Source organism: Thermobia domestica, chromosome 13, assembly GCF_964235325.1.
Source record: "Thermobia domestica chromosome 13, izTheDome1.hap1.1, whole genome shotgun sequence".
In the NCBI taxonomy this organism is placed as follows: Eukaryota; Metazoa; Arthropoda; class Insecta; order Zygentoma; family Lepismatidae; genus Thermobia; species Thermobia domestica.
The window spans coordinates 71,594,328-71,607,839 of NC_137466.1; the positions used below are offsets into that span (position 1 = coordinate 71,594,328).

Consider the following 13,512-nt stretch of genomic DNA (forward strand, 5'->3'; position numbering starts at 1 on the left):
CCTGTGATAAGTTCTGAAGCTCAACTTCAGAGCATGTATCCTTCCTCATCGTCGCTATAACGAAACTGAGTGCTATACTGCATGAGGATTTGTGCAATATTCCTCTGGAAATCATTCATGACGTGCATTCCTTCATTTCAGAACAAATCTTAGTCAGTCTGCGGGCTAACGGTGTTCGCAATTCACGCCGAATTGACAGATCTGACCCAAATTTGGTACAAAAGAAGTTGGTGGTAATGATAATGATCCCAGCATGATGGCGCTCGCGCAGGACATCCTGTACATGTTATACAGAGTGTTCAAAAATATACGCAGTCCGTAATAGCACCTGCAACTACCCCCAAAGAACCAGACCGCACAACTAGTAGCTGTTTACGTAATTTTGTAGGACAAGGCGTCTACAAAGAATAAACAGCCCTGAAAGGGATGAAAAACGTTAATAATTCTACTAATGTTGAAAAACGAAGTGGAAATATGACTATACTGTGCGAAAGCCATTAGCCCTTTTCCTAGTTTTTCGTTATCACTGTTGGTCAAGAAGCTAGAATTAGAAGTTCATTTTGTATATTGTCAATCTATTTTGTACGAACAGTTAAAATAACAGAATTTCTAAATTTTTGTTCGCTGTTGTAAAACTTCCGATATTTTCCCCACAATCATTGTATAGTTTTGGAAAATAATTGTTGTATCATAAACCAGTATACTGTGTATATATATATATAGCTGTACTGTATATATACCTTTTATGGGATTAGTAAAAATCTTAGTAATATTTAACTTGTATGGGGATGTATAATTATTGATATTATTAATCTTTATTGTGCTTTAAAATTATGTCAGTTAATAAACCCTAACCAACACTGATTCTAGAAATACTCTTCTTTATTTTTTCTTTACGTACAGCTTCAAATGCTAAATCTGAAGACCATGGACGTAATCAGCGTCAAAGACAAAGGAAAGTAGGATTATTTACCATGGATCAACATTCATTTTCTGATTATCCTAGGCGGCCAGGTTCTTGGTAAGTTTGTTTAATTTTTTTAGTATTAAATTTCATATTTGTTAATCTTCGTAGTTGTTTTCTAAAACTGTTAAATAATGACAATATGTTGGACTGTAGTCCACTAATTGATGTGTTGAAATATTTCCCTGTTTACATGCAAATTGAGATTTTAGTAATGTAGTTTCTTCTAGCGTCTATATATATAAATTTGTTATTATGCTTACTATGTAAGGCTTTCAAGTGTAGAATTTATACATAAAATTAATGTTCTTCTGCAATATAAGAGACATGAAAGTAACCAGGTACAAGAAACGAACGGAATGCAATGAACGAAAATAAGAAAATACTTCCCTGTATAATGAAATAGACTAAGAATTAAAGTTGCTGTAATGTTGTTTTATTTTATGTCTAATATTCGTAGTATTTAAATCAGCATGCAATTTATCTGGAAAAGTAAAACGAATTTAGTTTTTCAACTTATTTAATATTAGCTGTAGCCAGCCGTCGTTGCCAAAATGACTTAACCAAACGTCATTCCTAGGTCTTAATTCAGATCTGCGTAAATAAAGAGAGGAAGTCCATTATCTGGATATGTATCTTCAGCTTTTATGTAAGCCCGCGTACCCAACATGTAAAGCGGGTTTTATATAGGCAATGGATTCATAAAAACTGCGAGTAATGCATAAATTTTTGCATAATTTTTCGATGCCTTGCAACTCCCCTTCTCCTCTCTAACCCGAAAATCAAAGAAACTGCTTCGTACGCGCTTAGATCTGGCGAAGACATATCTGTGTACAAAATTTGGTGACTACAAATGATTCCTTTCTATATAAAAAGCTGATGACACACAGACACACACATATACATATATGTATATATATATATATGTGTGTGTGTATGTGTGTTACTTTATTACTATTACAGATACACTAAAGCCAGAACAAATACATGGAATAACAGAAAGATCTAACTGTTAGAGCTAGTCTATTCCACCTGTGCCCTCGGAAAGTATGCGAATTATACTTCGGCTCCAGCCCCGCCCACCTCTGGCGGAAGGAACCCTTCCTTTGCTTAGGGAAAAGAAATGAATGAGCTGTGTTGCCAATTTGTCATTCAGTCGCTTGGTTTTGACGAGTAAAGATCATTGGTTTAGCAAGATAGAGCACAGAGAAAGTTCGTGAAATAATTCATTGTGGCAACGCTTTCGCATTCAACATTTGAAAGATGCCTGCCGCAGCAACTTGTCCCGTCTCTTTCGAGGGAGGTACTGGAAATCACATATCGACAGCAGCGCCAGAATTGGCACAGTTGAAATAGAAAGGCTCTAGACAATCGCGATCTCCTTCTTTCGGGCGGTATTTTTATGTAAATGAATATGTGCAATTCGAATATGAAATCCATAAAATAGTAAATGTTATTTTGTATGGAATTGCACACAAGTTCTATCTACATTCGTATCAGCAATAATATATCACAGAAATGCACTCGGCAGTTTCATAAGAAATACACAGACAGAAACCCACTTTGATTGAATGTTTATTAAGGAAATAAAGAGGTTAAGCCATTGTAAGCTGCGCTGAATGTTGAGAGTTATGCTCAAAATCCAACAAAAACACACTCCATTATGTTAAAATTGCAACATCAAGAAATTTATGAGTGGAATTAAATTTATACCACAGATTCGCTACGTGACTATGCTAAAGTAGTTCTAATTATAACATTGTTCATCCGTGACGTGATCAATCGTATAGAGAAAGCCTCCACATACAGCTGTTAGAGCCTCTAAACGTCCTGGCATCGAATCAAGTATTGGATATGTTCCTGGGTAATTACCTGCCTCGCTGCTTCTATATGCGTGACCATAACACATTGACACTGTCTGCTAGAGGATTGTGTCAAAGAAGGCGCCAACCAACCATATGCCACTCATGTTCAATAGGTGACATGCCAAGCGGCCGTGCATGACAAGGAAACAGTGGCACCCGTCATTCTTGAAAGAAGTCTTGAACATTGTGGGATACATTTATCCCGGCATTCTCTCGCTCAGTCTTCCGTAATGATCGAAAGTAACCGTGCTCTCGACCTCTGAAACTTCCGTGATGTAGCAGTCACTAATGAAGTTGCGTATTGTACTCCACTGTCACACCTTGCATTTGTTCGCTATGTCACTCGAGTTAATAGATCACGCTCACCATGATAGCGTCTAAACGCGTATGCGGCGATTACTGCAGGAGAAGTTGAAGCGTAATTTAACCAAAAACACAACCATCTCCCACTTAGCGTACCAGCGACGATGTTCATATTTCCGTTGTAGCCTGATCAATGGGAATCGACGCACAGGCATCCGTGCCAACAGGCCAGCGTTCAGGAGTCGCCTTGAGGAAGACAAGTCTACACCGTGTAATTGTTCACGTGTTCCAGTGTCAAGCTAACACTGTGAACGAGACGCTGTGTGAATCGTCATGGCCATGGAGACAAGATATCTGTCATTTCTGGTGTGTTTATATTTCGCGGTGCACTGTTTGATCGTAGCTGCATAGACGATTTTCTTTTCCACTGCTTCTACATACACATCACTTTGTGGAGGTATGCATTGTGCATATACCAATTTCGCGGTACGAGAAGCCGCCTCCTCTTCGAACACAATTGTCTGTTTATATTGCTTCCTTTGATGACGACGAAGCATAGTGACACTTGTCCACACATTTTATGTTCGCTTGCCCATGCTCCGCTATCTGAACGCTGCGTAAACTGGTCTCTCACGGTAGTACTTTGAGTACGGAACTGAGGGCACTGCGGAGCCCATACATGCGCCATCCTGCTGAAATTGTAATCGATTATATGTCATATCCTACCGTATAAATTTCAAAGTTTGGAATCCCAGCTTTTATGAATTTATGTGGACAACATCGTGCATAGGGTTGTCTCGGTGTTCTCCCTTTCTTCCTGCTCTTCAACTAACTTATCCATTAGATTTTACTATATTTAGTCTAAAGAACATTAAACAAAAGATTGTTTCATTTGTATAGTATAATTATGTCATACAGTAGTTATTGTTAATAACGTTATCAATTTAGGTATGGTTCGCGACTTCAACCACAGTTGGATCCTGCAAGTCAACAGGCATGTCATGCGGCATTTGACCTCAAGCAGAGTGCTTTTAGAGTTGGAGATGAATGTGTTTATGAAAGGTTCGTCCATTTCTTCAGAATTTCAGTATTATAAAATGTATATTTGATCTATGTGCATGTTTTCTGTGCAATACGGCTGACTAATTATTACACATAAAACTACTAATTAGAATTTATAATTTTAGACAGAAATTTGTTCTTCTGTTACAGTATAATTTTGTTTCTTTTTTACAGTTGAAATTGCCTTTTATATAAAGAAAAATTAAGAAAATAAATGATTCAGCCATTATTATTAATTTCTCTTTAGCTACTAATTTATTATCAGCACTACCTTACAACTTTTCTGATAATCAATTCAAAATAATAGCGATGCATTGTTTAATTTCAGATGTTCTGAATGTGGTACTATCAAGGAGGAATATAGCGATGAAGATTTGGGACTTTGCATTGTCATTCTTGGAACGTTTATTCATCGTGAACCGGCACTGGCAGCTCCCTTACTGCCTGAAATATTACGCGTGGTAGCTAAGTAAGTTTTACTTCCAAAAATATATATTTAATACAGTTTGCAGAACATATTAAATGACATTAACACAATAGTACAGTTTCTCCGTGAATATATGTTAAGTTACATTTTTAACCTACCATTTTCTCCGGCTCAACTGTCTCCACTTTGAGGTATTGTTCTTTCGTGTCTTCTTATTCCAGGTGAAAAGAAAACATAGAGAAACAATGAGGTATACAATTTAGGTATATATCATAATTACGATATCCTCTTATACAAGGAGCATGGAAAATTCTAAATCTAAATCAATCATATTACTTCACGTTGACACCTATGATCTTCTAGGCATATGATCTAGTTATGGTTACCAGAAAGTCTTTTGGCTCTAAAGTAAGGCACTGACAGACTAATGGAATGAATCCGAAAATTTTGAAAAGCAGCGACAATTTATTATACAATAATTCAAGAGTCGAAAATGAGTCCAAATATATAAATATATAATTTCTAATTTAGCTTTCCCAAATTTAACTTTTAACGTACTTAGTGCTTTGTCATTTAATAGTTTCTGTGGTCCTTGACAATTTTTATATTTTTGCACAAATATCAATAATTACTGAAGTGTGAATTTTATACATTTTTAGGATTTAATTTCGATGTTATCTTTTCCAGTTAGGTTAGTTAATGCCAGAAGGGCCTAGAGAACTACAAAGTTAATTGATGTTCAATTGAACATAGATATACCATAAAAGTGAATCAAGGAGGGTAAAATATCAAACCATGAACTACAGCTAAAGAAAACCAACGAGATATGTAAAAAAAAAATGTATATAGATGTTTAAACTAACTAGGAATGAGTCCAAAGTTGAACCTTGAATTTGGGTATAATTTATATATTTCCTGAAAGGGTTTGTAGAGCAAGTTCCAAAACAGGTTTCAGTTCCTTCCCCAGAAGTGACTCCACCCCTTTAGGGTTGGAAATATATAGAACAACTTGACCTATATGTCCTATATATCAAAGTGCTCCGCATGAGTAGTAGATTAAGAATATAATATGCACTACCCAATTATATCCTACGTATATCAAGGTAATAAACGAAAAAAATAATTATTTCACTATAAATATCGTATATTAGTAAACCTTACTATCACGCCGTAGTGATCGCGAGACAGTGTGAGTTACGTGGCCCTCATACCTTAAAAACAAAGGTCAAGTCCTGACAGTACCATCTTGCCAGGACCGTGACATGTGAATTACATGGCTCTCACACACAGCCAAAACCAAGACCCAAGTTCCGGCAAACAACAACCAGCCGGAGCCTTCTTCCTTCTTATTACCCGGGCCTTGTCGTGGCTAGAGGGCATAAATCCTGAAGGGTGACCAATCGGGTTTATATAGCTACAAAGAAAGAGCTGTTCGGATCGAGTAAATGAGCTCAAATTACCATCACGACTAGTTTTCCCTAATTAGTAACTCAAAATCTGTTGAACGCTTTTGTACCTTGTGACCTATCAAACAACTCGTCTATATGAGCAGTTGATGAATATATAATGAACGTACTGATCTGACAACGCATATACGTGAAATCGAGAAAAATATAAAAATTGAAATACACCGAATGTGTCACATCTAGGCCTAACAATGGGTCACATTAGTTGTGATACCAAATGACTTGCTGTTGATTGGATGGTATGGTTATGCTTTTCTGAACTTTATAAGTCCACTAATGTGAGATATTTATAGTGAAATAATCAATTCTTGATTTTATTACCTTGATATAGGATATAATTGGGTAGTGCATATTATATTCTTAATCTACTAGTCATGTGGAGCACTTTAATATACAGGACATATAAGTCAAGTTGTTCTATATGTCTCCAACCCTGAAGAGGTGAGGTCACTTCCCGGCAAGGAATTGAAACCTGTTTTGGAACTCTCTCGACAAACCTTTTCAGGAAATGCATACGTTATCCCCAGATTCAATATTCAGCTTTGGACTTACTCCTTGTAAGGTGAAATGACTATAATATCATGTCACTCTTTTCTTTAGAATCTACACTACATAGTATTGTCGTCTTATTTTTATCAGATAATTACGATCAATGCACATTATGGGCCATTTTGAAAGCGCTGATTAAACTGATTAATTTAATGTATGACCAGAACATTCAAGGATGTCAAACTGTAGTACGTTCAGTGCATACTTCTTCCAAGTGGCAGCCTCTTACAAATCCAATGCTATAAGCTATTGGCAAAAAAGATAGATAGCCACTATACAGTATACAGCCAAACACTGTAAATACTTTTTCGTCTATTAATAATGTTTCTCACTAATATTTTGAAAGTCTATTAGGTATCAAACGTCCAAGGCATGCTCCCGAAGGGAACTCATTTGGTTTGTATCCCACGTTAAGCAGTAAATCCATGAACTCATATAGTCCTGGTGTTGAAAAGACACTAAACTCCAATCCAATGACATCCGTGACAATTGCTCGAAAACACGAGAATTACTCAGAGCTTCTTCACCTGATCATTTAAAAATCACAAAATCAAATAACTTTTTCTAATTACATCTATATAACATATTGCTGAGAGCAGTCCATACTTTTCATCACTTATTTACTCTTCCATTAAAAGCCAAAATAAATTAGAAATTATGTATTTTACTATAGCACAGTTTAGAAATATGTTGTAAATTTTCAAACGAATAACGGTTTAATAATTGATACTTATCACAAGATGTTACTTTAAAAATGGATCATCGTGTTTTCGATTTAATACTGACATTTATCACCGTTTTTTCCTACTTGCCTTGTTTACTTAACAACACTCAAGACAAAGAAAAGTGAAAAAAAAATGTGTTTTTAAATGTATTTTTGTAGTCATACACTGCTGTTTGTGAAAATAGCAATACTAAAAAGATAACAATTTCAGTGTGGTTGAGTCCAGCAACGACTACGGTTCAGTATTGATAGAAATACGCGAGAAACTGATTTACCAAGCGCCACTCAGGTAGACAAATGAACAGGAAACGTAAGAACAAACGTTACTATGCTCAGGTGACTTCAAAGTGAGCAATATAAACTAACGACTGCGTTCGGGACGGCGATTTCTTGAAATTGGTACGTGTACAACACATACTGCCATGGCAGTAATATTGTGCGGAAACAATGAACTGAAGAGAGTCATATGCAGAAACGATAGAGCTTGATGCTCATATTGCCACGCTGTGGCGTGACAAACATATTTTTTGTATGGCCATGGCGGATTGTATAGCGTCGTCCACAGAGTTGCTATGCTTGAACACAGTAGCAGCTATAGACTTGTCTGTGTCGAAGTTCGACTTTGTCTACTGAATGTTGAAATGGCATCATGCATGTCTTTACGCCCGCATGCATTGATCCAGAAGACAAACGCCTTGGCTATAAATGGGCGTGTGAACACTGTCTGACGTGTTGAATGGCAGACGGTCAAGTTTTTTTTTAAGTCCTGATTTAACCTGTCTTACAGTGATAACCGTATACGCGTTAGACGCTATCGTGGTGAGACGCTAGATAGGTAATCATGCATTGTCGAGAGTCGTTAGCGGCTGAGCGACAGGTATGACGGTCTGGAGCTGAACTTTACCAGTAATCACTGTATCAGAAAAGATATCAAGGTCATATCCTTCCTTAAGACAACCCCGGATGCTATTTTTTCCATGACAGCGGTCAGCTACATCTATTCCGGAATATGCAAGCCTTCTTCGAAGAGCTCCTTCGTGGCTAAGCGTAGCGTACGCGCCTTTGACGTGGGAGAGTCGCGTTCGATTCTCGGCGGGAGCTCATGTGATTCGAATTCCACGTTAATCAGTGAGTCCCGTCTCATATGCCTCGCTGTTGAAAGGGACGCTAAACTCGAAATCAACTCAAGTCAAGATCTACTGGTGATACCTCTGCTTTCCTGACCTGCACAGCCACTTCGCATCTCACCAATCAAACATAAGTGGAATATGGTTGGTTGGCATCTTATTCGTAACGATCGTCTAGCAAACGGTGTCAATGTCTTGTGGACACGCATACAAGCAGCATGACAGGCGATTTCTCATAAGACATCCAGCACTTATTTGATTCAATGCTACAACTTATAAAGTTTCTGATTGTAGCGCGTGAAGGCCTTAATGTCATGCTTTCTGAAACTATAATCATTTCTATATAACCATGTAATGAATATAAATTTTCAATCCACAACATGTGTTTCTTCGTGTTGCAACTTTTAACAACAGTAGTGTACTTTGCTGAAACTGTAGTTGTCTATGTACTTCCTACTGCCGTTACATAAACAAATAAGATTTTTTTTTCAAATGGCATTGAAATTATTTATTGCTATATTTTTTACGTGAAAAATGAGAAAATATTTTTCTTTCTCCATGTTCGAATTTTATGGATATATTTCTTTTGTCTTCAACTTTGTTTTAATACATAAGATTAATTTTCTTGAATAAATATGTATTTTCTTTCATTTCCAGAATTGCTCTAAACGCCACATACCCATGGCAGAATGAAACTAATATCTATTTACCTGGAGGAGCTGTTAGTGTAGCTCATCAATTCATACGTTGTATATTACATCAATTGGCTCCAAATGGTGTCTTCATTCAGATGTTCCAAACTCAAGTAGAAGGTATGAATTAACGGTGGAATTAATTCCTGTTTAACAGAGAAGTTGTCTGTAATGTAAATAGGCATTTATTTATTTTTATCTCTCACACAACATGAAATAAACTTACAGTACTACTTCGTTTTCGTAAATCTGTTTTAAAGAATAATGTGTCCTGAATTCGAATAAAGCCTTATAAATTTTTACTTGACTTGAGGGCTTTGAAAATGTAGATGTACATAAATATGAATTCTGTGTTCTAATTCCTGAAACTAACGTGTTTTCCTCCGTCAATTGTGGGAAAATGCAAATATAGTTAGTTTATATTACAGCAATACAATGAAAATATAAAAACAATGAAGTTGTATATATCAGAACAGTTCTCGTACTATCCATAGAATATATACTTAATATTCGGGGTCCAAAATTAATGCCTCATTGAAAATCAGTTAGGCAAATACACACAGGATAAATATAATTGTTATTCCAAGACAGACTCATGTACCTAGATCCACTTTTTTTCAAATATTTATAAAAATAATTTTGGACTTAAAAAAATTACTGTAAAAACAAATCAGAAAAGAAAACTAATCAACGTAATTCTTTTTGTGAGCCAATATAGCAGAGAAATAAAATGTCACTGGTGATGACTGTAAAAGAGTTAAATGCTAATGGTGAAATAAACTTATTATTGTGTATTATTAGTTTTGAAATTATCAGTGCGATTTTCTTAATACTTATAGACTTGTTTTTAACGAGTCAATGACGAGGCTTCAGTGAAAGTAAAGCAATCAACTGTGGCCTGATCATACAGATTTAGTGCATTTCCCTTATTTGTGTTTATTATTATTATTATTATTATTATTATTATTATTATTATTATTATTATTATTATTATTATTTTATTTATTTATTTATTTATTATCAAATCTGTTACTTTCTGTCTGAAGGTTTGATTTGTGTAAAAGTTGAACATTTTAAATTTTCTGTTTATGTTGAAAAACTGTTTGAACAAACCAAGACTGTTGATTTCCTTCTTCGTTGATTTCCTTTTTTATAGATTACTTTACTGGATTACATGAATGTAACTACAAAACTATGTGTTTCCATATAAAGTTTAATAATATGTAATATTAAACAGTACAAGTAATAACCAATGGCGATATCTTTTTAAAGATGATGTTCATACAGTTTTAATGTAATGGATTTGAAATCAACTCTGGTTACAATGTATGTATCGTTATTCCCAAAGTTCACTAAGACCAAAAGCGTGAACAGGGTGTAGCAGTGGAAAACAGTATAAAATAATAGCGTAATAAATTTTCCAATGTACATAAATTCACGTGAGGTTGCTTGGCGTAGAAAATTTTAATGAATATTTTTCTCTCAACCACTTCCTATTCTTGGTTACTTCTACACTCAATTCCATATTAGTCAAAGATTCTAAGAACCTGAAAGCAGTTTTAGCTGAAGTATGTCGAAGCTAGATTAAAATAAGTTGTCTTTTACGATAATTAATATTTGATCATTTAGAGAAAACAGCATGGTATTACGTACATGAAGGTTAAGGAAAACACAAATATCACAGATTGATACAGGTAATAGATCACACAGCTAAAGAAACGTATATGAATTTCACGTAATAAGACTTCTTTTTAATTTCATAAAATAGAAGAATGAAAGAAAAAGAAAAGAAAGAAAGAAAAGGATACAATAGTAATATTTTAAATTTCTTTTTCAGAATCCACTAGAATGCAGTTTTTCAAGAGTGTAGCTCAAGCGCTAATGGACTTTAATGAACTCAATCCTATTGCTCCTCTTCAACTTCTGTTGGAGGTAAAAAAGTCATATTTTATTTTAAATAGCTGACTGTTTGTCATTCGACGCCTTGTTGTTCGTTATGCAGAATTGCACACCTACACTTATGCATATTGTACGTAATGTAATGTAATGTACGTAATATCATTTTGATTCATGTACTAGTTTTTGTTAACTCATTACAGAAAACTGTGTGCTCTTCAGGATCAACTTCAACAGTTTCATTTTTAACGTATCTATCAGTGGCTAAGGTTCAGAGAAAAAACACAAGTTCTTTATGCTATGTATGCAGTTTTAGTGCATTTTTCAATTCTGTGCATGCTCTATCTTAAAGTACATCGTGTACATTGTATTAATAAAATATTCTTGAAAAGACTTCAGTTCTATCAATATTTAATGTCAACATTGACGATTTGCTAAATTCAGAAATACGAAATACTTCCAATATTGATAACCAAACTCTGAACAGAATGCGTGTTCTGTATTTCAAAGCAGACTTCGTCAGTGATCACTTTGTATGCATAACCTGTGTTTTCGGCTTCGAAATAGTGTTCCTGCGTGCCCAGTAGACCTTTCCTAGAAAACCTCAATTTTAATTTCTTCTTTCCATTTCATGGCAAACCAATTTATGGATTTAATTCCAACATTGATCTGAAAGTTTCTCAAAAATCATGATTTCCATTGATATGGCGAGTAATGAAAGTGATTACCTTTTCTCTTTTATATTTACACGTTTAAATTTATTTTTATTTTTATTTTTTTTTTTTAAGATTTCCATTACAAAATTTGAATATACAATGACAATACGTTTGAAAAAAAAAAAATTCTTGTTACATATGTTCAAAAATCAAGTCACTAGCAAGAAGTGCCCTTAATTAGGTGTGCTCTTACTACTAAAATTGAGCTGGTTTCATTCATGATGCCAGATGTTGTCATCATATGCTTATAAATGCAATTTCAAGTTTTTCAATTAAATGTATAGCAATTACCAACAGTAAATAATATAAATACTATATCTGGTACTAGTAATAGAGTACTATTCCTAAATTTGATTTTTATGAAAAGGTAAAAATTTATGAAACTTTGAAAATTAATCTGCAAACAAGTTAATTATGACACACTCATATATTAATAAAGTTTAATTCAATTATTGTTGTAGACTTCCCTCATGAATATATGGTTAGCATATTCAGATTCGATTATTGATGGGAGCATAGTAATTTGGATCCCACGTTATTCTGAAGGTTCACGTCTCATGTAGCTTCGGTGCTGAAACTTATAATCAATTATCACCATATTCTTTTTTCTGATAGTGTGTTCTATTTATAGCACATTCTACCTTATTCTTCAGTAAAATTGTCACTATTTTCCTACTTCTAGGATAGCATGCCATATTTATAACAAACCACATATTTCCAATCTTTTTATGTGGCTGTTTTAAAAAATTTTCCCAAAAAGTCTTCAATGTAGGGTTACAATATTTGTAATACCAGATGCGTCTTGTTTCACGTTCTGTAAGTTAAGTTCAAAATATTGTTAATACAATTAAACTTTGTAAATTCAGTATTAATAAAGGCAAATTGCGAATATGATTTCTAATCAGTTCAACCTTTCTCTTTGTCTCAGGGTATAAATTCGAAAAAATCGCTTCCTCTAGAAATTTTACCTACTATTTTACACAACGTCGCCTGCTACTTAGATTGTCTACCGCTGGAAACAGGCCTCAGTCCAGGATTCGGTCCTGGAGCAGGCTCTTCTACCTGGAGTGCGTTGTTGGCCCAGTTAGAAGCTTTGTTTCGTCGAATTGTTCTTATACTGAGTAGTCTTGAAGAAATGATGCCTTTGCTTAGAATAATGACGTCAGTGTTGAAAGTACCAGGCGTTGCTGGTTTTAAGGTATAGTGTCAATTGTGTATGTACATATTAAATTCAAAATAAGATTGTTATATGTATGGCTGTGACTGTGATAATAGCATTCATACTCTATATAACTCTAAATCATGTAGTGATATTTCAAGGGATGTGATAGGTTGGTATGCTAGAAAACGTGCTTTGTGTCAGAGAACTGAGAAGTATATAATGTAAAAATTAAAGTAAGCGTAACTAAGTAATATTTAAGAACTTAAAAAGACTGCTATGAAGTGTTTGATTGCGTATATAGTTCAAATGAACGGAATCTGAGGGAAAACACAACAGATAAAAATATTTATTTCTGGCTGGAAGATGATGTTAACGTGGTCTTGTGAAATGGTCTTGGTCTTGGTCTTCTTAACTTTATATGCATCTGTTAACTTCTTCTTATGCAGTCGACTTCTTATAAATTACCTAAATTGCTAATTTAAATTAAAGATTACTATCAACATTTTGAACTAACATTCATTTTTAATATCAATAATATTGATCAGATTCATTTAAATTT

The 13,512-nt window shown here is 34.6% G+C and overlaps 1 protein-coding gene across 10 annotated transcripts in view; it reads left to right on the plus strand.

Moving 5' to 3' along the window:
- The window catches only part of unc79 (UNC-79 domain-containing protein), a 272,091-nt gene that overhangs the window by 227,544 nt on the left and 31,035 nt on the right, over nucleotides 1–13,512 (plus strand). For all 10 annotated transcript variants that reach the window (XR_014127995.1, XM_081735890.1, XM_081735887.1 and 7 more), the window contains 6 exons: nucleotides 904–1,021; nucleotides 4,081–4,194; nucleotides 4,523–4,663; nucleotides 9,145–9,299; nucleotides 11,017–11,111; nucleotides 12,720–12,989. Coding sequence is in view for 9 of the 10 variants with exons in the window: in XM_081735890.1 (XP_081592016.1) it covers nucleotides 904–1,021; nucleotides 4,081–4,194; nucleotides 4,523–4,663; nucleotides 9,145–9,299; nucleotides 11,017–11,111; nucleotides 12,720–12,989 (893 nt within the window). In the remaining variant the exon portion in view is untranslated. The remainder of the gene's footprint in view (nucleotides 1–903; nucleotides 1,022–4,080; nucleotides 4,195–4,522; nucleotides 4,664–9,144; nucleotides 9,300–11,016; nucleotides 11,112–12,719; nucleotides 12,990–13,512) is intronic.